This window comes from Salvia hispanica, chromosome 4, assembly GCF_029641045.1.
Source record: "Salvia hispanica isolate PSC_SH4W2 chromosome 4, Shi_PSC_v1, whole genome shotgun sequence".
In the NCBI taxonomy this organism is placed as follows: domain Eukaryota; kingdom Viridiplantae; phylum Streptophyta; class Magnoliopsida; order Lamiales; family Lamiaceae; genus Salvia; species Salvia hispanica.
The window spans coordinates 26983660-27008415 of NC_142695.1; the positions used below are offsets into that span (position 1 = coordinate 26983660).

The following is a 24756-nucleotide window of genomic DNA, read 5'->3' on the forward strand; positions in this document are numbered from 1 at the left end:
ACAAACAGTCGAGGTTGGTCCAAGGAAAAACACAAAGCTGAAAGGCTAGATGTAGTGAAGAAACCATGTGGGAATGAGACATCCCAAGAATTGGCATTCATCAGAGCAAGACTAGAAAAATTGGAAGCTCCAGGCAAAGAAGGAAATGCCATAAAAAATGTCAAATATGTCCAAAATGGGGGTGATCCCAACAGGCTTTATAATAATAATTATCGCCCTAATCAGGGGGGCGGTAATTTTAATAATTATAATGGAAATCACCCACATCCACATGTATCTCATGCTAATAATCATAACTTTGTCCAATCTCATGCAGGGTTCAATCTAGGCAAAGAGAAAGGAGTGGAGCCACCTACCAAGGAAGACAAATATGAGGCTGGCATCCAAAAGATCTTGGAGCTAATGTTAGAGGATAGAAAGAACAACGAGACCAAGATGAGAGTTGTAGAGGAAAGACTTACCAAACTTGAATCTGGGTTAAATACTGTTGTCTCCACTATGTCCATCATTAAGTTACAAATGGATCAATTCCAAAAGAAGGTAGTGGAGGATAAAGGCAAGGTTGTTGCCAAGGTTGTCGGTACCAACAAGGATGAAGCCAGCACCTCCGGAACGAGTTTTAGGGACTGTCCGACACCCAGCGGACCACCGCATACGTTGCAGCGGGCCGCCACTGGGGCACAGTTTGGATCCTGCCCGACGCCTGGCGGACCGCCGCAAACCCCGCAGCGGCCCGCCACTGAAGAGGCAAAGGCGCCCGCCAAGAAGGAACTCGTGCGGCACAATGGGATTGTACTCCCCTTCCAGCCGAGGAAGCCGTTCAAGCTTGAAGAGCAATTCCAACAATTCTTAAATATGTTTTGTAAATGTCATACTAACCTCCCTCTTGTTGATGCATTCCAGGAAATACCTAGGTATGCCAAGCTCTTAAGAGAGGCGGTGATGAAAAAGCAAAAGCTCCAGAAATCTGATCTAAAGCTACCTCTTCACTGTAGTGATATCATCCAAAAGCAAAGGACTGTCAAGCAGAGGGACCCTGGCCAATTCATCATTCGCTGTTCCATTGGGAATGGCAAGGTAGACAAGGCTCTTTGTGATCTTGGAGCTAGCGTCAACATAATGCCATTGGAGTACTACGAGAAGCTCAACATCGGGCCGCTCAAATCATCATATACCTGCCTAAGGATGGCCGATAACACTGCGGTAAATGCGGTAGGGGTAATTGAGGATGTGTTAGTAAAGGTTGATGACTTCATATTCCCTGCCGATTTCTTTGTTTTAGACATGAAAGTTGATAAACAAGTTCCTCTGATTTTAGGCATAAATTTTCTAGCCACATGCAAAGCTCTTATTGATGTAGGTAGAGGAGAAATCACAATAAGTGACCATGGAGGAAAGTCGACCTACAACATCGAAAGCGCGATGCTTAAGTATGAAGAGGCTAAACAAGCTAAGATGGAACATGATTGTAGGGAGGTCATGGTGACTGATTTGTCTTAGCCTTATGATCCATTTGGAGGGGAAGATCTTTCTAACCCTACTATTTTCATTGTTAACACTTTACCTCAAGCTCCTAAAAAGGGCGAGCCTAATCCTACTAAACCTACCTTGCAGGAAAAGCCCAAGAGAAAGAAGAGGAAGAAGACTACACCTCAAGATGACCCCGAAATCTACGTAATCAAAACCTCGAATGGAAAATCCAAATGGTGGAAGAAAGTTTTCAACAAGTTGGTTCCATTTGCAGTGGCAGAGACTAAGATTGTTGGTACGAAGGCATTCCAAAGGAATTCTCATGATGGGGGATAACTCATGAGCTTCAAAGAACGTCAAGCTAAAGACGAATAATAAGCGCTTGTTGAGAGGCAACCCAACCTTGTTTTTGACAATTTTTGCTTTAAGTTAAGTATTTTTTTGTTTTAGTTTAATTTTGTGCATTGAAATTTTTTTCGCAGGCTCTGACCTCTCCGCAGCGACCGCCGCATGTGCTGCGGCGGTCCGCCACCTGCTCGCTGGAACATTCTGTTGACACGCGGCGACCGCCGGACATGCTACGGCGGGCCGCCGCCTGGGTGTATTTCTCCAGCGCGATTTTTCCAAAGTTTCTCATCTTTCACCCGGTCAAGCCTCAACGCGAGAATTTTCAAGGTACGTTTTTTTTTCAGTAGTTCACTCACGTCCCTACCAACTCTGCAAACTTATTTTACACTTTGTCGTAAATAAGTTTGGGGGGATGAAGTGGTGGACCGTGAGTTTAGTTTTTGCTTTTATTTTCAAAAACCCCGTAGTTGAATTTTGTGTTCTAGAAAATGTTTTCTTGAATCCATGTCGTGAACTTAACATGAAGAACTTAGAAACACGTGCTTAGGGACACACTTTAGATTGAGTTGCCGATGATATTACATTCCATCTATGTTTAAGTGTGGCTTAACGTTTTGATTTGATGGTTTGGTGAAAAGGTGCATAAATAGTGAATTGCTTGTTCGCCTTGAATCATGCTTATACCTTGTGAGGTTGAGCCTATTATTTCATTCTTGTGTGATTTATTTGCATTGTTTCTAGAACTTGCTCCTAGTCTTGCCTAAGTTTACATAGTGTTTAAGTTGATTTAGGAGGATGATTGGCCATCTTTTCTTAGCCTACTATTATCCAAAATTTTGACCCTCTCAAAAATTCAAAATTTTTCCCTTTGGAGCCAAGTTTGAGCCTTTAAGCCTTTTCTTTGGAAGCCAAAACAATGGGGACAATTCCTTGGGTTAGTTAGTTTTTGCTATCTTATTTGTAAAGGAATTGGAGAGATAAGGGGAAAGTATAAAAGTAGTGTGCTTAATGTAAAGAAAGTACAAGTTGTGAAATTGAGAAAGATTGCAAACATGTGATTGGTCTTAGAAAAAAAAAGGATGTGTAAGAAAAAAAAAAAGAAAAAGAAAAAAAAATGTGAAAGGTTGAAAAAAAATATATAGAAAAAAAATCAAAGGATTGGAAAGTGAGTTGAAGGAGATAAATGAAGTGTTAAAAGTGCCTTGGGTTTATAAAAGTGGAGTTATCTTTACTCTACTTGGGATATTTTTATTTTTAGTCACTTTTTAGCCAAATATTCCTCACCTACCAAAGAGCCTACATTATATCCAAAGATAAAGACCTTTCGGACTTTTGAAGCTTAATCACATTTAGTAGAGGAGGGAGTAGACTTTGAGCAAGCCTATGGTAAACTTTGCATGATGTATGATTTGAGTGCTTATGTACACATTACCCTTATACACTTTGAGAGTGAGAGAACACTTCCCATCTTTGGAAGTTTGCCACATGTGAGGGCTTGAATTCAAGGTGTTCCACGAGTTAGTAATGAAAGTGCACTACTAAGCCTGGCTTGATTTCATTGCGTTAATACATGTTTAAACTGTTCTTACATCTTTTGAGGCAATTATGATGTCTAGTCCTTGTGCATTCCGTGCGTCTTTTTGGTGTCTTTATTGTTTTGTTTGAGGACAAACAAAAATATAAGTTTGGGGGAGTTGATACGCTCGGATTTTGCACTGTTTTAAGGCCATTATTTGGTCCATTTTTTATGTCAAAGTCACTCTACACGTCCATTATTTGCATATTTTGTCTATTTTGGTATTTTAACGTGTTTTGTGAGAAATGTGCATAATTGAGCCGAAAAAGGGACCCAAAACGCCAAGTTTGGGAATCTAGAGTCAGACGGCGACCGGCGACCGGCGACCGCCGGATGTGTGCGGCGACCCACGGTGCCCGGCGGGTAGATAAATGCAGCGGTCCGCCTCGGAAAAATGTGCTTGGAAGAGAAGTCTCGTCCGGCGACCGCCGAAAGATGTGCGGCGGTCCGCCGCCGAGGGAACAGACCCTCTAGACTCCAACGCGGCGACCGCCGGCGAAGGTGCGGCGGCCCGCCGGAGAAAGGCGGCGAATCCGAGATGCCCTAGATTTGCGCCCAGTTTTACCATATTTTGGAGATTTTTTTCCTTCTACAACAAGGCATGGCTTTCCCCTATAAATAAGGCCTTAAGCTTCATCAAAAAGAGAGAACTTCTATTTGCAAAATAGTTCATAGAGATCAAGGCTTAGAGTACTTCACTGGTGCAAGGAGTTGGAGCAAGATTTCAAGAACATCAAGAACGACAAGGATTCAACCTACGGGTTTTATTTGCTTTAGTTTTACGTTCAAATTGTCTTCCCTTCAATCTATGTTTTTAGCTTATTCAATTATGTGTAACTAAACTCATAGGATTCTAGGGATGTGTTAGTAATGACTTTGGTTATACAAGTTCCGTTTTCTATTTAATATCCGTTTTGTTTTTACTTTGTTTCTTCCTTAAGTTAATCTTGATGCTTCATGATTGAGTGACACAATTGTGTATGATTTAATATAACTTGCTTCATAACTGTGACAGAGTTCTAGCGAGTTAGGTCCATTTAGTAGACACTACAGTTAGCTTCCTTTAAAACGACACTGTTAATTGAGAGTGAGGACTTTTCAAGGGTCTTAGGAGCTTTTTGGAGTTACGTGTTAGGATTGACAACCCTAATCTTGTAATCAACGTTTGTTTCGCATGAGCATAATCTAGGTGATTCGTCCTATCAAAGTAATAACTGTGCTAGGGTATTGTAGTTGGAATTTTGTATAACCATAACTGTGAACACACATCCCTGGGATTCCCTTATCTCTATTGTCTTTCTCTTGATTTATTTGCTTTTAGTTGATCTATGCTCTTATTTGCTTTTAGTTTTTCAAAAGTTTTCAAAACCCAAATGTTTTTCCAAATAGTAATTGAGTCTCAGTAGATGATAGACACTTTGTGTTCGTCTTCCCTGTGTTCGATATCCGGTACTGACCTTTATCTATACTATATATACTCTGTATACTTGCAGGTTTATTTAGTGCTAATAAAAAGTGCATCAGCTGGGTAGTTTGTGAGACGCACGGACTGCAGCACCAGCGGAGTTGCAACGACGCAGCAGCGGTGTCTCCGTGCAGCAGCAGCGTTGAGTGGCAGCAGCGACGGCGGGCTGGCCAAGCTGTGTCGGCAGCCCAAGCTCTCGAGCTGGGCAGTTTGCGCGACACAGAACAACAACAGTTGTGGTGCGAGTGGGAGCCCTTCGCGTTCAGTTCCTGGACTCGTGTTCCATCGCCTCGCATAGCTCAACGTGTAACCGCTTTTCAAATTTTGATTAGGATTTCTAAGTCCTTGGATTCAATTTTGGAAATAATTCAAGATTAATTTGGAAATAAGATTTGAATATATCTTTTGTGGATTTTATATATTATATGGGATTTAGTTACGAATTAAATCATGGATTAATTAGATTCTTTCCTTATTTAAATGGATTTATATGGATTTTATTCCTAGATGAATCCTAGTTATATTTGGAAAATAATAATCTAAGTTTTTATCTATATCCTATAGATTTATGTGGATTTATTCCTAGATGAATCTTAGTTGGATTTAGATAATGATAATATTATTTTATTCTTATCCTATGAGTTTATATGGATTTATTCATAGATAAATTCTAGATGGATTTGGATAGTGATAATATAATATTCTCATCTCATAGATTTATATGGATTTATTCCTAGATAAATCTTAGATAGATTTGAATAATTATAATATAATATTATCTTATTCTATGGATTTATATGGATTTATTCCAAGATAAATCCTAGATGAATTAGGATAAACATTTATATTAATTTATTTTATCTTATGGATTTGAATAGATTTAATTCTATTAAGACAAATCCTAGATGGATTAAAATAAGTATTATTCCAATTTATCCTTATCCTTTGGATTTATATCCTAGATAGATTAGGATAAAGATGATATATAAGAAATCCTTATTTAATTGGATAAAGATAAATTTATTTATCTAAGAAATCCTAAGAAATGTTTGATATATTCTAGATGTCTATTCTAAATAGAATTAAGATTTGTATAAATCTTGGTTGATAGGATTTTATTTTTATCTTATGGATGATGGTGGAATTGTTTCTATCTAGTAATATCCTAGTACGATTTAAATAATGATAATCATAGATCAACGTTATCTTGAATTGTAGGATTGATTTTATCGAAATAAAATCTAGAATAATCCTAAATGGATTTAGATAGTCAATACTATCTTGATAAATCCTAAATGAATTGGATAAACATTATCCAAGATAAAACTTAATTATTTAATTGATTCTCCCTTGACTAGATTAAATAATTGTCGTTAATTATCCTGTGTGTTTAAATGTCATGCATTAAATGGATTTATCAGTTTATTTGGTGTTTATCTATTTTAAGTGGATTATCTGCTTTATCTGCTTATGTGATAATTATGCAAAAACCATACAAAATATCTAAGTGATGATTACAACAAGTGCGTTGTATACGGTCTCCATCGATTGGACTGCCAAATTTTGTGAAGCTGATTACTAATATTATTGCCACCTGCAAAGTAGGGACAATAATCCTACGAAAACAGTAAGTTCATAAGGGCGGACTTCTCACATAATAAATAGAATGAACTAGAAAGTGGTTCCCAATATTATTGCCACCTGCAAAGTAGGGACAATAATCCTAAGGAACTGCGAGTTTCAGGGTTCAATCAGAATTTATGAGATAGCTTGGTTTTGTTATCAGCACATGAACATTGTTATGGGAGTGTGTTGTAGAAATAAAATTCTGTAATACTAAATCTGATGGTCGTGCTTAGGCAACATTAGGCGTATTAAACTCCAAAGGAGGATACAATTTAATTTGTCGGTGTTGTGACCAGTAAAATTGTCAAAATTTTAATGCGTATTAACCTCCAAAGGAGGATACAATTTATTAATTTTGCTGTTGTAAGATACATAATTGTTTTGTGGTTATTTGTGATTATGTATTGAGCATGAGTATGTGATAATAAGTTTATTTGCCAAATCGTCATTATGTCATTTAATATTTGTCTGCGATCCATAAAGAAAGAGAACTCGAATGCCTAAATTATGTAGGCCGGAAACAGAAATGGATAAGTTTCTCATCGCTGAAAACCTTGAGTTCATACTCAGTGATTCATGTCCTCCATTTCCTTGACATAATTCCACGAAAAATGTTCGAGAATGCATTATGCATGTACTTGACAAGCTCTTTGAGGAATAAGGTCAAGCTACTTTCCTTTAAGTAGCTTGACAAGTCTTGGTTAATGACGATGAAAGATGGATATCAATAGAATCTGTCAAGATGATTCGATTGGAATATCCCAGAGTGACAGAATGTTTTGAGGATCTTTTGATCACTCAAATAGTTTCTGACACAAGTCATCGCCTAAAGTAATAAGAAATGACTACAAGAAGGTTTAACTGAAAAGTTGAAAATCTTCAGAATAATAGTCATTATGTTACTGTTAGAGGAAAGTAACATGATAGTCATAAAGGCTGCATTTTTCTTAAGTCCTAGTTCATTTGAACAAAAGACTAGATATGGAAATGGGAGAGCCTGGATTGTCATCGAAGTTTGTTTAAAGCGAGAAAAGATGCTTTGTGAGTTGGATTGACCTATTTTATAGAAGGACAATGACTTACATGATCATGCAAATTCTAAGTAAGAGATCTTGATCCAGTTAGGTTTTTGTTGCAGTGGGAGCTATTAATGCTCAACTATTGTTTTATGGTTAATGCTTAAGGCATCATAGTATTAGAATAATACTCTAAATCAGAGTATATGTGTTTTATCAAAATTGTCAAATAATTGGAATTTGACTTGTGTCCTTAACAGTGCTGTAAGCACAAGGAAGTTGAAAGTGCATTACATATGGTATTATTGGTACTCTACGATGATGAAATCTACAAAAGTTGCAAACAACTAAGATTGGCATCTGGCGTAGGAAACTGGTTGTCCACCCAGTTTAAGATAAATGATTTATGAGAAACTAATTACATTCTTAGCATCTAAGTCCTTTTACGATTGCTAGAAAGAATGTTGAGATTCTCTTAGGAATCCTATATCTACACATTGCTTGGAACATTTAAGCATTATAAATTCCATGAAAAGGTTTATACCTTTCAAGATGAAATTGTCTTGTCTCTAGTCAAGTGTCGTTTGACACTTAGTGAGATCAAGAATAATGAGACTAGTTTTGGAGATAGATGTCTCATGTATGCGATAATGTATACTAAGTTTGATATTAGTTGTGCTTTTGCATAGCAAGCATATATCATATTAACCATGGCAAAGGATTTTGATTGAGGTAATGAATATACCCTAGTGCTTGAGAAAGCCTAGTAACTATATTCTAGTTTACCAGTCATTCATGCAATGTCCTTGGGGTTACTGTAATGACCCATTTTTTTTGGCCTAGAGTTCATGGGAACTTTTAAGCTATAGTGTTTTTTCTTAAATTAGATATAAGATTTTTATTTTAATTTATTACTTTTAAAAGGAAAAAAATAAATAAATAACTCTTGGGAAACCCACTAAATGGGCCCTAAGTGTGTTATTTTAGGAAATAATATAAATCTCTCCCCCTCAACACTTATGTGTCGTGAATCACACTTTTACACACACAAACACATAGTTATCTCTTAAGAACAACACATCTCCCTCTCTCTATCTCCTTCTCCCTCTTTCTAGCGACAATTCACTCTCCGGCTCCGATCAGCAATTGTATACTCATCTGTCTACAATCCCACATGACTAGAGCACCACCTTTCTCCCTTATTTCATCTTTCCCCAGGAAAGTTGAGGCTTAGGGCTTGAAGCACATCTAATTTGAGTTGTTGCAGAAATAAGGTAGGAGCTCAATTTTCATAAAATAAATTCATCTTTTGGACTCAGAATTTATCATAGAAATGATTTACTGTTTTCCCAATAGTTGATAGTTTTGAATGACTTAAACTGTTAGTTTGTTGTTTTGGGGATTTTTGCCTCAATCTTGTTTTCTCTAAGTTTCATCTCAACCACACAAGAGAATAATTCATAGATGTGTATATTCTGGAATGATTGCTAAATTACTCTTTTTTTTTGGCTTTCATTTTAAGTTACTCGACACATTGGAGAAATTTGATATTTTGAGTAATTGCTACTAAGTTAATTGTGTTATTACTGTTATATGTTTTTGAAGCTCAAGAAGTAAATTGCAGTGGAAGAGCTTCTCATTCCATCAAGGGCAAAGGGATTCTCGAAACTTCGTAATCGGTTAGTGACAGGTACATAGCAACTCAGCACAAGTTCACCCCCCGTAGACAATCTCTTTAAATTATCTATATCACTATTGCTGCTCTCTTTAAATAATGCAAATTATGGAAACTTAAGAAGTTCTTGTTTATTTATGACCATGGAAAGTTGTGGATGATTGACTTATTGATATAATTACTTGAGTTGGAATATATAATTAGTGGATGAAAGTGTCAGCAAGGTTACGAGTGTGGAATGGAAAGTATGTGTTCATAATATTTTCATCACACTACTTTGTTTAGATGATGAATTGTTATAACCTTGGGATTCTGTGGCATGATACAATGGTTGTGTTGTATCATGAATTATCTGGAACAGGCCGATCCTAAGTTATGGAAGACTTGGCCCCATTCTGTAAAATTTTTATGGATGGTCAATCTTTCATTCTGAATTTATCCCAATGGTTAAAGAAGCCTCCATTCTGTACCTTCTATGGATGGCTTAGTTCCTATTCTGGAACTTCTGTTGTGAAATTTAAACACTTCATGTGTTTTGATTTAAAGCCTTCTATTATAAGAGCCTAAATCATTAGCTAAATTGTCTTAACATTTAAGCATTCGGTTATGGTTTTTTCGGTTACCTGTGAAGTTGTGTGTGAGTTATTAATACATTATTATTCATATAACTTTTAGTGTCACTAATTAAGCAAATATGACTTATTCCTTTATTTACCTTCTTTTGTAGTTTTCAGCAAGGAAAAAGAGACCGAGGGATTTTGGCACGATAGCACACCCGACTGGCTTGTACATATCTTTTTGAACTAAAACTCTAGTGGCATATACTTAGACTTTTTGAAGGGAAAAATCTTTTTGTTGTGTAGCGTAACAACACTAGTCAACGTGCGTGTATAGAGTTGTAGCTGGTGACTAACGTTGTTTCGCTGGAAAATAAAAAACATGATACCTTATAATACTTTACTTTAGGAGGGTAAAGTTCGAGAGCTATTTTAATTGTCGCTCCTAAGTAATTTTTTTTTTACAATATTTCGTTTGTGTGTTTTAAAATTCTAATAATTATGTTAAAGTAAGTTTATTTTTTTTTCTTTTGTGAAGAGTTTTAGTTAGGCAATTAAAATTTTAAAATACTAAGTGGAGGAATGACAATGGCCTTAACCGTATTTTCTGAGTCGGGTTCGAGCGTTACATTTTTTGGTATCAGAGCATGGTTAACTCAAATTCGAGTCGATTCTTGGATTATGGTTTGGGTGACATGTTTGTGTATGGGTTTTTGGGGATAGTAAGTTAAGTATATGCCACTAGAAACAAGTTTAAATTGTGCTATCGACAGGCCTAATCTCACTATTTTTTTTCCTTTTGTTTTAGCAGAATGTCTGATAATTCTGTTATTGGTAATACGGACGATGAAAATCGTCCAGAATCTTTGCTGCCATCTACTCCAGAAGTCAATCCCTTAAATGGCCCCGAAGAGGAAGTCAATGAAAGTGCTACACACTCTATGTCCGGAGGCGCGGCTCAGGGAGCCCACATTGATCCTGCAGTGTTCATGCATAATTTGATGGGGCTTCTTGGTCAAGCTACGCAAGTCTTTCCACCACCTACCACTTCAATGGCACATACGACCCCTAGTAACCCTATTATGCACCTTAAGAAGATGGGGGCTGAGAAGTTCTATGGCACTTCTGGAATCGAACCTTCTAAGGCTGAAGCATGGCTAGAAAGTACCGAGCGAGTACTTAAGAATCTTGAATGTTCTCCCGAACAAAAACTAAAATGTTTTGAATCTCTCCTTCAAGGAGAAGCACATCACTGGTGGGAAATGGAGCGAAGATCAATATCAGAGGGTGAAGTTACTTGGAAGTTCTTTCTTGATGCATTCAAGCGAGAATATGTAGGAGAGCTTTTTATGGAGAGTATGCAGATTCAGTTTTTGAATCTTGAACAAGGGGAGTCGAGGGTTAAAGATTATTATATTGAATTTATGAGATTAAGCAAATATGCTCCCGAACTTGTGTCAACAGAAAGGAATAAGTGTAGCCGCTTTCTCAGAGGCCTTAACCCTGCCATTCGAGATAGAATTGCTCCTCACAGAGATAGTGTATTTGCTGACATGGTAACACGAGCCCGTTATGCCGAGGAATATATGCATAAACCGTCTGAAACCAAGTCGGAGAGTAAGAGAACTGCCCCGCCTTTTAAGACATTATCCAAGAGTGCCAAAACGGGTCTACACTCCACACCATACCGGTTCCAAGGTGAGAAATCGGGGGGACAGTCACAGTCCCAACCTATATCCGTTGGAAGCAGTGGGGTTAACAGTGGAACCCCAGTTCCAAAATGTAACACTTGTCACCATTATCACCGGGGTGATTGTTGGAGAAGACTGGGGGCTTGTTTCAGATGTGGGTCTAAAGACCATTTGATTAGAAATTGCCCTCAAGTCGACGACTCTCGTACTATTCCAGCTTCTAATCAGAGGTCAGTACCAACAGGTGGCAGAGGAAGGGGAAATGATCGAGGGTATTCTGGCGGTCGTGGATATAAAGCCACTACTACACCTTCTGCTCGTTCTGATGCGAGAGTTGCAGCTCGCACATATGCCATCAAGGCAGATGAAGAGATTGAGTCTGCTAATGTAGTATCAGGTACTTTTGAGCTTTATTATGTTCCTGTTTATGCATTATTTGACCCAGGCTCTACACACTCCTACATTCGTAAATCTCTCATCCATGAACTAAGACTTTGTGCCGAGCCTACTAACTATCTTGTAGAAGTATCTAACCCGCTAGGTCACAAAGTGTATATTGGGAGAATATGTAGAGAGTGCCCGCTAAAAATACAAGACCTCATTTTTCCCGCCAATCTATTAGAACTACCGTTTGAAGATTATGATCTGATACTAGGCATGGATTGGTTGTCAAAGTTTAGTGCAGTGGTTGACTGCAAAACTAGGAAGGTTCGGTTGAAGCACAACGAGGGTAGTGAGATAATAATGACCGGGAAAGGGGCAAATAGTTTATGCGGCTTGATTTCGGCACTCAAAGCTTTGCAAATGACTAGAAAAGGGTGTGAAGCTTTCTTGGCTGTCGTATTGGATTCAAGACCGAATGACCTAGACTTGAAGAAATTGAGGACAGTGAATGAATATCCGGATGTATTTCCAGAAGATTTACCTGGCTTGCCCCCCGATCGAGAATTAGAATTTGGGATAGAGATTCAACCAGCTTCAGCCCCTGTATCCATTGCACCATACCGCATGGCCCCAGTGGAACTTAAAGAATTGAAATCTCAATTACAAGAGTTACTAGATAAAGGCTTCATTCGCCTAAGTATCTCGTCGTGGGGAGCCCCTGTTCTCTTCGTGAAAAAGAAAGATGGTTCGATGAGGTTATGTGTGGACTATCGTCAACTTAATAAGCTTACAATTAAGAATCGGTACCCATTACCTCGGATAGAAGACCTCTTCGATCAATTGAAGGGAGCGAAAGTATTTTCGAAGATTGATCTACGGTCAGGATATTATCAGATGAAAGTGAAGGAGGCAGACGTGTATAAAACAGCATTTCGAACTCGTTATGGCCATTATGAATTTTTAGTCATGCCATTTGGTCTTACCAATGCACCTGCCATCTTTATGGATTGGATGAATCACATTTTTAGACAGTATCTTGACCAGTTTGTAATTGTTTTCATCGACGATATTCTTGTCTACTCTGAGAACGAAGAAGAACACGATCACCATCTTCGTGTGGTACTGCAGATTTTGAGAGAGAAAAAGATGTATGCGAAGTTAAGCAAGTGTGAGTTTTGGTTATCGAAAGTGAGCTTTTTAGGTCATGTAATTTCGGCTGAGGGCATTCAGGTGGACCCCAAGAAAATTGAAGCTGTAATAAATTGGAAGATTCCAAAAAACATATCAGAAATCCGAAGCTTTCTAGGTTTGGCAGGCTATTATAGGAGGTTCGTTGAGAACTTTTCAACCATTGCCGCTCCGATGACTAAACTGCTGCAAAAGAATATTCCTTTTGTCTGGACTAATCAACAACAATCTAGTTTTGAGAAATTAAAGGAATTACTGACTCAAGCTCCTATTCTGATCCAACCAGTCTCAGGTAATAAATATGTAGTTTATAGTGATGCTTCGATAATAGGGTTGGGTTGTGTTCTGATGCAGGAAGGAAAAGTGGTGGCTTATGCCTCGCGGCAACTCAAAGTGCATGAGAAAAATTACCCAACTCACGACTTTGAGTTGGCCGCTGTGGTATTTGCATTGAGAACCTGGAGACACTATTTATATGGTGAAAAATGTATAATATACACCGATCACAAGAGCTTAAAGTATATCCTATCTCAGAAAGACTTAAACTTGAGACAAAGAAGATGGGTTGAACTTCTCAAGGATTATGATTTAGTTGTTGAGTATTACCCCGGCAAGGCAAATGTCGTAGCAGATGCTCTCAGTCGTAAATCTTTGTGTGCATTAAGTGCTATGAGGGTTGAATTTCAGATCGATAAGATTGGTGGGTTACTAGCTGAAATGAAAATCAAACCGACACTAGCTCAACAAATTCGCGACACCCAAATATGTGATGATAAATTGATGGCCTAGAAAAAAATATGCGAATCTGATACTCTTAGTGACTTTAGCATAGATGAAAAAGGGTCTCTTTGTTTTCGTGGAAGATTGTATGTACCCAATGACTCAGACTTGAAGTCAGATATTCTCCGGGAAGCTCATAGCAGTAGGTTTGCAATGCATCCAGGGGGAAATAAAATGTATCGAGATCTTCGAGAAAATTATTGGTGGCCGGGAATGAAAAGAGAAATTTCTGAATTTGTAGGAAAATGTTTTGTGTGTCAGCAAGTGAAATCCGAGCATCAAGTTCCTTCCGGCCTTCTTCAGTCTATACAAATTCCACAGTGGAAGTGGGAGATTCTGACTATGGATTTTGTAGTGGGGTTACCTCTAACACCAAGAAAGAATAATGCTATATGGGTTATAGTAGATCGATTCACTAAGTCTTCCCATTTCTTACCTGTAAGAATGGATTTCTCTCTAAATAAACTAGCAGAACTTTACATAGCCGAAATTGTTAGATAGCATGGGGTTCCCGAATCAATAATTTCTGATCGTGACCCAAGGTTCACTTCTAGATTTTGGAAAAGTTTTCAAGAAACGTTAGGAACCAAGTTGAAGCTTAGCACTGCTTTTCATCCGCAAACCGATGGACAGTCGGAGAGAGTAATTCAAGTGCTTGAAGACATGCTTCGGTGTTGTATCATTGACTTTGAAGGTTCATGGGAAAAAAATTTACCCCTGGTCGAATTCGCATATAATAACAGCTACCAATCAAGCATTGAGATGGCACCGTTTGAAGCACTATATGGTCGTAGGTGTCGAACTCCCTTGTGCTGGTCAGAACTTCGTGAAAAAAAAATTATTGGCCCGGACTTAATTCAGGATACTGAGAATAAAGTCAAACTTATCCAAGACAAACTAAAGGCAGCACATGATCGTCAGAAGTCTTATGCGAATGTAAAACGTAAGGATATCACATTTGAGGTGGGTGATAAAGTGTTCCTTAAGGTCTCTCCATTGAAGAAAGTATTTCGTTTTGGTCGTAAAGGCAAGCTTAGCCCGAGGTTCATAGGTCCTTATGAAATCATTAAGAAAGTTGGACCAGGTAGCGTACTGTTTGCAACTTCCGGATGAGTGGCAGAAAATACATAATGTATTCCATGTATCCATGTTACGACGTTATCGATCAGACCCCTCTCATGTGCTATCTACGGAAGCTATTGAGTTACAACCAAATTTAACCTTTGAAGAAGAACCTGTTGAAATCTTAGCAAGAGATGTCAAAGTTTTAAGGAAAAAACGAATTCCACTAGTCAAAGTTTTGTGGAGAAACCATAGCATTGAAGAATCAACCTGGGAACCTGAGGAGGCTATGCGAAGTCAGTATCCTCAACTTTTTGATCAAGGTAAATTTCGAGGACGAAATTTTTCCTTAAGAGAGGGTGAGTGTAATGACCCATTTTTTTTGGCCTAGAGTTCATGGGAACTTTTAAGCTATAGTGTTTTTTCTTAAATTAGATATAAGATTTTTATTTTACTTTATTACTTTTAAAAGGAAATAAATAAATAAATAACTCTTGGGAAACCCACTAAATGGGCCCTAAGTGTGTTATTTTAGGAAATAATATAAATCTCTCCCCCTCAACACTTATGTGTCGTGAATCACACTTTTACACACACAAACACATAGTTATCTCTTAAGAACAACACATCTCCCTCTCTCTATCTCCTTCTCCCTCTTTCTAGCGACAATTCACTCTCCGGCTGCGATCAGCAATTGTATACTCATCTGTCTACAATCCCACATGACTAGAGCACCACCTTTCTCCCTTATTTCATCTTTCCCCAGGAAAGTTGAGGCTTAGGGCTTGAAGCACATCTAATTTGAGTTGTTGCAGAAATAAGGTAGGAGCTCAATTTTCATAAAATAAATTCATCTTTTGGACTCAGAATTTATCATAGAAATGATTTACTGTTTTCCCAATAGTTGATAGTTTTGAATGACTTAAACTGTTAGTTTGTTGTTTTGGGGATTTTTGCCTCAACCTTGTTTTCTCTAAGTTTCATCTCAACTACACAAGAGAATAATTCATAGATGTGTATATTCTGGAATGATTGCTAAATTACTCTTTTTTTTGGCTTTCATTTTAAGTTACTCGACACATTGGAGAAATTTGATTTTTTGAGTAATTGCTACTAAGTTAATTGTGTTATTACTGTAATATGTTTTTGAAGCTCAAGAAGTAAATTGCAGTGGAAGAGCTTCTCATTCCATCAAGGGCAAAGGGATTCTCGAAACTTCGTAATCGGTTAGTGACAGGTACATAGCAACTCAGCACAAGTTCACCCCCCGTAGACAATCTCTTTAAATTATCTATATCACTATTGCTGCTCTCTTTAAATAATGCAAATTATGGAAACTTAAGAAGTTCTTGTTTATTTATGACCATGGAAAGTTGTGGATGATTGACTTATTGATATAATTACTTGAGTTGGAATATATAATTAGTGGATGAAAGTGTCAGCAAGGTTACGAGTGTGGAATGGAAAGTATGTGTTCATAATATTTTCATCACACTACTTTGTTTAGATGATGAATTGTTATAACCTTGGGATTCTGTGGCATGATACAATGGTTGTGTTGTATCATGAATTATCTGGAACAGGCAGATCCTAAGTTATGGAAGACTTGGCCCCATTCTGTAAAATTTTTATGGATGGTCAATCTTTCATTCTGAATTTATCCCAATGGTTAAAGAAGCCTCCATTCTGTACCTTCTATGGATGGCTTAGTTCCTATTCTGGAACTTCTGTTGTGAAATTTAAACACTTCATGTGTTTTGATTTAAAGCCTTCTATTATAAGAGCCTAAATCATTAGCTAAATTGTCTTAACATTTAAGCATTCGGTTATGGTTTTTTCGGTTACCTGTGAAGTTGTGTGTGAGTTATTAATACATTATTATTCATATAACTTTTAGTGTCACTAATGAAGCAAATATGACTTATTCCTTTATTTACCTTCTTTTGTAGTTTTCAGCAAGGAAAAAGAGACCGAGGGATTTTGGCACGATAGCACACCCGACTGGCTTGTACATATCTTTTTGAACTAAAACTCTAGTGGCATATACTTAGACTTTTTGAAGGGAAAAATCTTTTTGTTGTGTAGCGTAACAACACTAGTCAACGTGCGTGTATAGAGTTGTAGCTGGTGACTAACGTTGTTTCGCTGGAAAATAAAAAACATGATACCTTATAATACTTTACTTGAGGAGGGTAAAGTTCGAGAGCTATTTTTATTGTCGCTCCTAAGTAATTTTTTTTTTACAATATTTCGTTTGTGTGTTTTAAAATTCTAATAATTATGTTAAAGTAAGTTTTTTTTTTTCTTTTGTGAAGAGTTTTAGTTAGGCAATTAAAATTTTAAAATACTAAGTGGAGGAATGACAATGGCCTTAACCGTATTTTCTGAGTCGGGTTCGAGCGTTACAGTTACACTGTCTTAGTTTTATGACTAATCAGTGATCGAGTAAGTCATCCTCTAAATATGTGTTTACCTTGGGAATATCTTCCTAATAGCTTTAATCGTAAGTTTGAGTATGCCTATGAGTACTATTTTTTTGATTACTCTAGTGAAGGCTAACTCAAGGGACACCCGAGTTTATTAAGCTAAGCAATCACATATGAAGATGAAATTAAAGATCAAGTACGCAGCAAAGACATTATGGTGAAAAAAATATTATCAGAGAACAACCAAGCAGATTTTTCTTTCACTTAGTGAAATGAATGGTAGTTCGATATATCTAGTACAAAGACCTACTTTGAATATAAGTGGTAGAGTTTTTGGCAGTGGGTATACTCGAAAGCATGTTTTGAGTATAAGTGGGAGATTGTTAGGTTTGGTATACTGAAAAGAATGTTTCGAGCAGTTTCGCGTGAATAGAATCTTGCTTGTATACGTAAAACTCTACAATCCACTTTTAACCCGATTCAGTATTATTCGAGCAGTTCCGCACGAATAGAATCACTATTATTATTACATTGTGTTTGCTTATGCATTTATAAGATGTTTTATAAACATTTAAATGTATATGAAGCAAACAAAGTCTAAGTCTTTTGCTTAGTAGACCGGTTGTGGGCGGCGTCCACTTTAAAGTAACATGGTCAGATCTATGCAATGCTTTGCAAAAGAAAAAGAAGAATTTCACAACCTAGATAGGCTTAGACTACCTATCGTGAAAGGTTGCAATGTCAGTCCGCATATTTCTAAGCCTTACTGAAATAAGATGACATTGGTGTGGTATAGCACTGAACGGATCTAACAGCAAGACGTGTCTTTATGCTATCTACTGAAAGACTAGGTCTTGATAAAATACTATTTCTTAATCAACATATGTTAACATTGAGCATACGGTATTGATTATGCACTACTTTGACTTATCAAATGATGCGAGTTTTTCGTAACCCAATGATCCTGATATATTGGGTAGTGGTGTCAATATCTAGCGGTGCTAGGATTGCTATTATGTTGAAACGTGCGCGACGTGATTCTCGTTTTATAATGTCCTCAAGAGGAGCTCGAACAAAGTTTTATTATTCGGAAAACTGGCTAGTTGGAGTTTTATTACTCTATGAATAATAAATAAGTGTTTCTCGCTAAGTCCACTCTTGGAATTAATAAGATATTAATTAATTAAGTCCATAGCAGACATTAATTAATTAGTGGACATTTATATCTTAAGCGCGGGAAATAAATAATAAACAAAGTGGAAACCCGGATTACTTGTAATTTCGGATTTGGATGGGGAGAGTTCAATATTACTTCTGTAGTGGCTGCTCGTAATATTCCAATATAAGCTTGTATTAAATTGTGGGTTCAATTTAATTAATAAAAAGCTAATTGGGGGAGCCCATATCCAAAACCTTCTATAGATCCATGTCTGGGCCCAGAAAGAACTTAATATAAATAGGAGAATAAACGAGACAGAAGTCATTCATTATTATTACTCATATTTTTTGTCTCCCTCTACCTAGAGGAGTTCGAATTTCTCTCCTAATTGGAGAAGGATTTCTTCTGTCTTCTTTATTCGAGTCCTAGTATTTTGATAAGATCAGCCCACCCTGATATCGAGATACAGTTCGGGAACCAGAGAGAAGATCTGTGGTCTAGTATTGAAGATCATCACGTGGAGAAGGCGCGAGCAATCGACGATTCTTTGGAGAATCAAATCGGTTACTCTAAACCGTAGTATTAATGTTTAGGGTTTATATTTTCTAAGCATGAATTATTTGCGTTCTAGCATGCAATTATCTGTTTAACATGTGAATTGATTAATCGCATAATCGGTCAAATAGATCCGTATCTGATTTATTTGTTTTGTACAAGTCTTCCGCTGTGCAAGGGGCTCCAAACCCCATCAATTTCCACCACACTTTCCCTCTCTCTTTTACTTTACCAATAGTGCATTAAAACTCGTATCATTTACAACTTTTTTTTTTTTTGGATGGAAGTAGTATATAAACTTATATGGAAAATTGATCCATTCGGTAAATTCTATTAACTTCTTTTGTAATACTAGTCAAATACTCCCTCCGTTCCACTTTAGGAGTTCCGGTTGATCAATTTCGGGCGTCTCGCTTTAGGAGTCTCGGTTGGGATAAACTTATAAAAAATGCCTTCAAAGTAAGTAAAAAAAGTATTAAAAGTGGATCTCAACATACACTACAACATTTATTTATTACACATTCAAACATTTTCTTAACTAAAATATGTGCCCGACTCAACCGGGACTCCTAAAGCGGGACAGATGGAGTATAAGTGAAATGTGGCGCATGAAATAAAAAAATATAAGAAAAAGTCTAAACTTTATCATTCTCTCTGTCCCAGCTCATAGGATTGACTTGGTTTGGGCACGTATTTTGAGAAAGTAATACTCCCTCCGTTTCATAAAAATAGAGATATTTGGGACGACACATGAATTAATGCATAATTGATAAAGTAAAAAAAAGCAGAAGGATAGTTATAGTAGTGTTAGTGGATAATGGGATCTACATTTTTATTAGTGTTGGACCTTAGTGGTATAAATTGTAAATAAATTGATTTATATTGATAATGAGTTTGGGAGAATTTTACATAAATAAAAATTAGCTATTTTTTTGGAGCGGACGGAAAAAGAAAATGTCCCTATTTTTATGGGGCAAAAAGAGTAATAAATAGTTAATGTAGAGTAAAAGTAAAAGTAAAATAAAAGAGAGAATAATGTAGAATATGACTTCCTCTACATTATTCTACCTCTTACTTTATTCATTTAAAGTACTATATTTATCTATTAAAATAAATTTATTCCCTCAGTCTCACTCTAAGTGACACATTTTTTTTAATATCCCACTCTAAATAACACATTTCTAAAAATGTGAACATCTTTCTCTCTACATTTTCCTTCTCTCTTACTTACTCTCTCCAACTCACAAAATGACACTACATGAAATTCCGTGCCATAAATGAAATGCTCCACTTAGCAACCACAACAAGGCAAACTAACCAATAGTCTAGTACTAAGACTAAACCAAAAACACTAAACCAAAAACACCTTCTCCCATGTCACTAGGACTAACTACAACACAATAATAGGCTAGCACTAGCCGACGCCCTAGCCAATAAAATAAATTGAAAAATTATGATTAATTCATTTTTAATATTAGTATTTAATAAATATTTAAAAAATGAAGTGCAATGAGTCGTAAATATTAAGTATAAATAAAAAAAGTTAAAACATTGGTTAGTCCGTCTTCTGTCCGTGCAATAGCGGACTAAAGATAGGACTAACGATTAGGGAGTGGATGAGCGCTCGTCCTACTTCGTGACGTCGGTCGCGTTAATCCGCTATTGGGGACGAACATCCCCACACCTTTACCGTTAGTCTCACTTTTAGTCTTATTCTTAGAGCATCCACAATGGAGGCTGGCGGATAGGCTAGCCGATCGCGGGCGCTATCCGACCGCTAGCCTCCATTGCGGCAATTTAGGCTAGCCGATCGGCGAGCTCTAGCCGACTTGCGGATGCTAGCCGACCGCTGGCCGATCCCGCTAGCCGCCATTGTAGGCTCAATTTCGGCTAGCCGGTTGCATTTTTTAAATGTATTTTTTTATGCATTTTTTTTATTTATTGCATTTTTTAATCTATTTTTTATGCATTTTTTAATGCATTTTTAATGTATTTTTTATGATTTTTTTAAATTATGTAATTTATATAAAATTATTGCATTTTTATTGAATTTTGTAATGTTTTTTTTTTTAAAAACTAGTGAGGAGTAGAGTGCGGCGGGGGCTCGTGTGTGGAAGCTCGATTTTTTTTTTAAATTATGTAATTTTTTTTAATTAATGTACTTTTAGAAAAAATGAAATTAATGAATTTTTCCGTACATGTGTCGTAAATTTAATTCCGTATTTTGTGTTTAATTCCGTAAATTTAGTTGTTTTTTTTAATAGTGCTGATGATGTGGCTAGCCTATTGTTTGTCTAGTTGCTAGTAAATTTAATTCCATAAATTAATATGTCTTGTAAATTTTGTGTTTAGTTCAGTAAATTAATATTTCTCATAAATTTAATTCCGTAAATGTAATTATTTTTTAATTATTTTTATTGCGGTTAGCCTTTGACTCGCCTTAGGCTGGTCTAAAGCTGAGGTGTGGATGCTCTTATAAATGCATTCTCAAGCCTCAAAGATAAACGTGGCCAGTTTATCGGAAATACAAACTCTCTCTCACAAGCGGTATTAAAATCCAAATCCAAAAGTTTCATTCATTTTTTCTTCCATGGCGGATTGGTCTACGCTTCCCGCCGAACTCCTCCACCTCATTTCCCAGCACCTCCCCTCCTCAATCGACGTCCTCCGCTTCCGCTCCATCTGCGCCACCTGGCGCACCGCCGTCCCCCCTCCTTCCTCAGCCGCCGCCTGCTTCCCCGTCCTCCCCAATTCCGGGATCTCCGACACCAGCTGGGGCTTCCACCTCTCCAAACGCACAATCTATTCCCTCCAACCATCGCTTCCCCATCAATCCTCATGGATCATCAAATTGGATCGGGACAAACATCCGCCTCTGCATCTCCTCAACCCTCTCGATGGATCGCAGGTCAATTCCTTCCCCACCGCATTTCCGAAGCTCTTCAATTTCCTCGACATTAGGGTTAGGGAATTGGGCGATGAGTACGCGCTGCAGTATATCAATTTCAGGCCGACGGCTACCTCGATTGGGGAGGCTGGGAATCTCTACATGGAGAAAGTCGCCGTGTTGAACAACGGTAGCGGCGGCGGGTTCGTGCTCCTGACAATTCACGTTTCCGGTAAATTGGTGGTGTATAAGTCTGGCGACGAGAAATGGAGGCTAATTGATGATTTTCCTTCTCCGTACGATGATGTGATCCTTTGGAAGGGGAAATTCTACGCGGTGGATAACACTGGCCGACTTGTTGTGGTAAACACTGTTGATTTGAATGTGAGTGTTGCTGCGAATTCGATTTTTGGTGGTGATAAGAAATTGCTCGTGGATTGTGATGGGGAATTGTTGGCGGTGGATATGTATCTGAGTGTCGAGCCAGCTGATGACCTAGGTTTCAATGAGGGGCTCGAGTTTTATGAGGAGTTCGATTCATTTATGAGCGAGAGAACTGTGAAATTTAAGGTGTTTAGATTGGATCAAGAAGGTGAGAAATGGATAGAGATTACTGATTTAGGGGATGTAATGTTGTTCTTGGGTGATAATTGTGCGTTTTCAGCTTCAGCTGCAGAGATTTTTAATGATGAGAAATGTAGGGGAAACTGCATATTCTTTACTGACCAGTATTGCAATAGAGAGGACGAGGGGGGGCTTAAGGCTCGAAGTGTTGGACTGTTTGATTTGGAGAGTGGCAGTATCGGGCCAGTTGATAGTCACATTGGTTATTCGAAGCTGTTTTGGCCTCCTCCCGATTGGGTTTGCTCAACTGCGTCCATCGAAGTGAGTTCCTGTTTATTCAGTTCATCGTCCTACCTTTGTAAATTTTAGCTTTGTGAGTTGCATTTTCTGATATTGCTTGGTTTCTTATGTGCATTGTCTGTTGCCTATTGATCAGCATTGTCAATTGTAGTTGCTTTTGTTAGTGCTTGAAATATTATTTCATGAAATACTTGTAATTGGTAAAGTTAGTCTTGGGGAAAACAATGTGTTGATGCTGAAAATAGATTTGAGGGCTATCGTGGCTTACGTCTTGCGCCTAGGTGTAGTTACGTTAAGTATGTCTTTAAACACCTCTAAGATTAGAATTTATGCGATTTTGTGAGATGAGAAAAAAGGAATTCGAGATCATAGCCTAATGCTTCTATGATCAAATATTAGATGTAAATTTCATCTTGGCCTTGTGAGATTGTTACTAGTAAGTGAACTATAATATGGTGTAAGTCTTTCCTTTGTTAAATCTAGTAGCATGAATTTGGTTGCCCCTTTGTTTTGTGCAGGCCGGCATGAATCAACTGAATATTTGATGCTGGAAAGGATATCAACAAACGGCCTACAAAGAACATGGACATATGCCATGCCTGTCACTAGCAGCTTCCACGGTTTTTAACTCACCATCTCTGGTGTTTTCTTGGCTCCTGATATATCTGTCATGCTGGTCGACCTATTAGGTGATTCTATATGATTCTGCATTACGCGTTTCAGGTTCCTACTTATAGCTTTGTTAGAATAATAGAAATGCTTAAAAGTTGTTTGCTGTATTCAAAATTTGAAGTGTCACTTAACTACAGCATTATTTTTGAGCTGTTGATGAATGATTTGATGTTTTATTATCAATGTTAACCTTAGTTCATTTCTTTTTATTTTTTTTGTCTTCTAATTTATATTTGCGTTGGAATCCTTCTCTGCCAAAGTATCCATTTCTCTAGTTTCTTGATTTTGATAATATTGAAATCATGCCAACAGTAGTCATCGCTTCTGATTCTGTGAATGTAGGGTAGAATAGAGCCTAACCCTAAATTATATTGTACATTAAATTGCTGGATATTAGTATTAGTAATCGACAGGTTGTAGACGACCCAAATTCAGTGTTAAAACTGCGGTAAATAAACAAACTTAATTTATGTTATCTAGTGCTGAGAAAGATCAAAACCTCGACAGGTACTAGGCAAATATACAGGGTATATAAAGATGATTTAACACCCCCTCGGTTCCCACCAGATATTAAGATCAACAGTCATGTCCTCGGACCCGAGATTTTCAGTGTAGGACCAGAGTTTATCAAGATCTGCAGTCTGAACTCTGTAGAAGTTATGATTTTGCATGTTGGGCAGTCTTGTTTAGGGGAGTCATGGTCCTTCCCGAGCTGTTGGGCATGAGCTGGGACAAGCAGAAGGTTGAGTTTTGTTTTGGATGGGAAGGCCGTTGAAACCGCCCCCCCCGCCGAAGATGGACATGACTCTGCAGCAGCGCAGCGCCTTGTGGCATCATCTACATACTCAACATTATCGATCCTAGCAATTATATAGTACGCTAAACTCTCCATCACTCGCAAATACTCCATTTGTCCGCGAATAGGAGTCCTGGTTCATGTTTACCATAAATGGTACTCCCTCTGTTCTATAGTAATAGAGTAATTTTGCCATTTTGGTACGTTCTATAGTAATAGAGTCATTTCCCTTTTTAGTAAAAATCAACACATTTTTTCATACCTACTTTACTCTCTCTTCATCTCTCTATCTTTTTCATTTTCCACTTTATTTTCCCTTTACTTAACTCACTTAACACAATTTTTCTTAATTTCCGTGCCGAAAAGAAACGCCTCCATTATTATGGAACGGAGGGAGTAATAAGCTTCCACCTTCCACTATTCCACTCATATTTCATTCAAAACTAATATATACAAGTGGGGACCCCTATTCTACTAACTTTTTACCACTTCATTTTCGTAACATTCTTAAAACCCGCGCACCCCATAAATGGCACTCTTAATGGCGGACGGAGGGAGT

General features: G+C 37.5%; 1 protein-coding gene, 2 long non-coding RNA genes and 1 pseudogene across 3 annotated transcripts; all 4 read left to right on the top strand.

The window, feature by feature from the left end:
* Positions 1-942: 942 nt before the first annotated feature.
* LOC125194938 (uncharacterized) lies at positions 943-1806 on the top strand (annotated as a pseudogene).
* Positions 1807-8543: 6737 nt separating this feature from the next.
* LOC125191657 (uncharacterized) lies at positions 8544-10264 on the top strand. The gene is made up of 3 exons (XR_007171199.2): positions 8544-8775; positions 9107-9191; positions 9904-10264. It is a non-coding gene; the product is annotated as an uncharacterized LOC125191657 (long non-coding RNA).
* Positions 10265-15459: 5195 nt separating this feature from the next.
* Positions 15460-17013, top strand: LOC125197530 (uncharacterized). Its single transcript, XR_007172089.2, has 3 exons — positions 15460-15660; positions 15991-16075; positions 16788-17013. It is a non-coding gene; the product is annotated as an uncharacterized LOC125197530 (long non-coding RNA).
* Positions 17014-21496: 4483 nt separating this feature from the next.
* LOC125197386 (F-box protein SKIP23-like) lies at positions 21497-23610 on the top strand. Its single transcript, XM_048096123.2, has 2 exons — positions 21497-22750; positions 23248-23610. Exons 1-2 carry the CDS (start codon positions 21569-21571, stop codon positions 23272-23274), a joined length of 1209 nt encoding a protein of 402 aa, XP_047952080.1. The 5' UTR covers positions 21497-21568; the 3' UTR covers positions 23275-23610.
* The last annotated feature ends 1146 nt before the right edge of the window (positions 23611-24756 follow it).

Excerpts from the sequence above, each read along its gene's own strand:
- LOC125197386 (XM_048096123.2), top strand. The coding sequence starts at position 21,569 with ATGGCGGATTGGTCTACGCTTCCCGCCGAACTCCTCCACCTCATTTCC. Across the intron at positions 22,751-23,247 it reads GCTCAACTGCGTCCATCGAA|GCCGGCATGAATCAACTGAA; the intron begins GTGAGTTCCTGT and ends TGTTTTGTGCAG.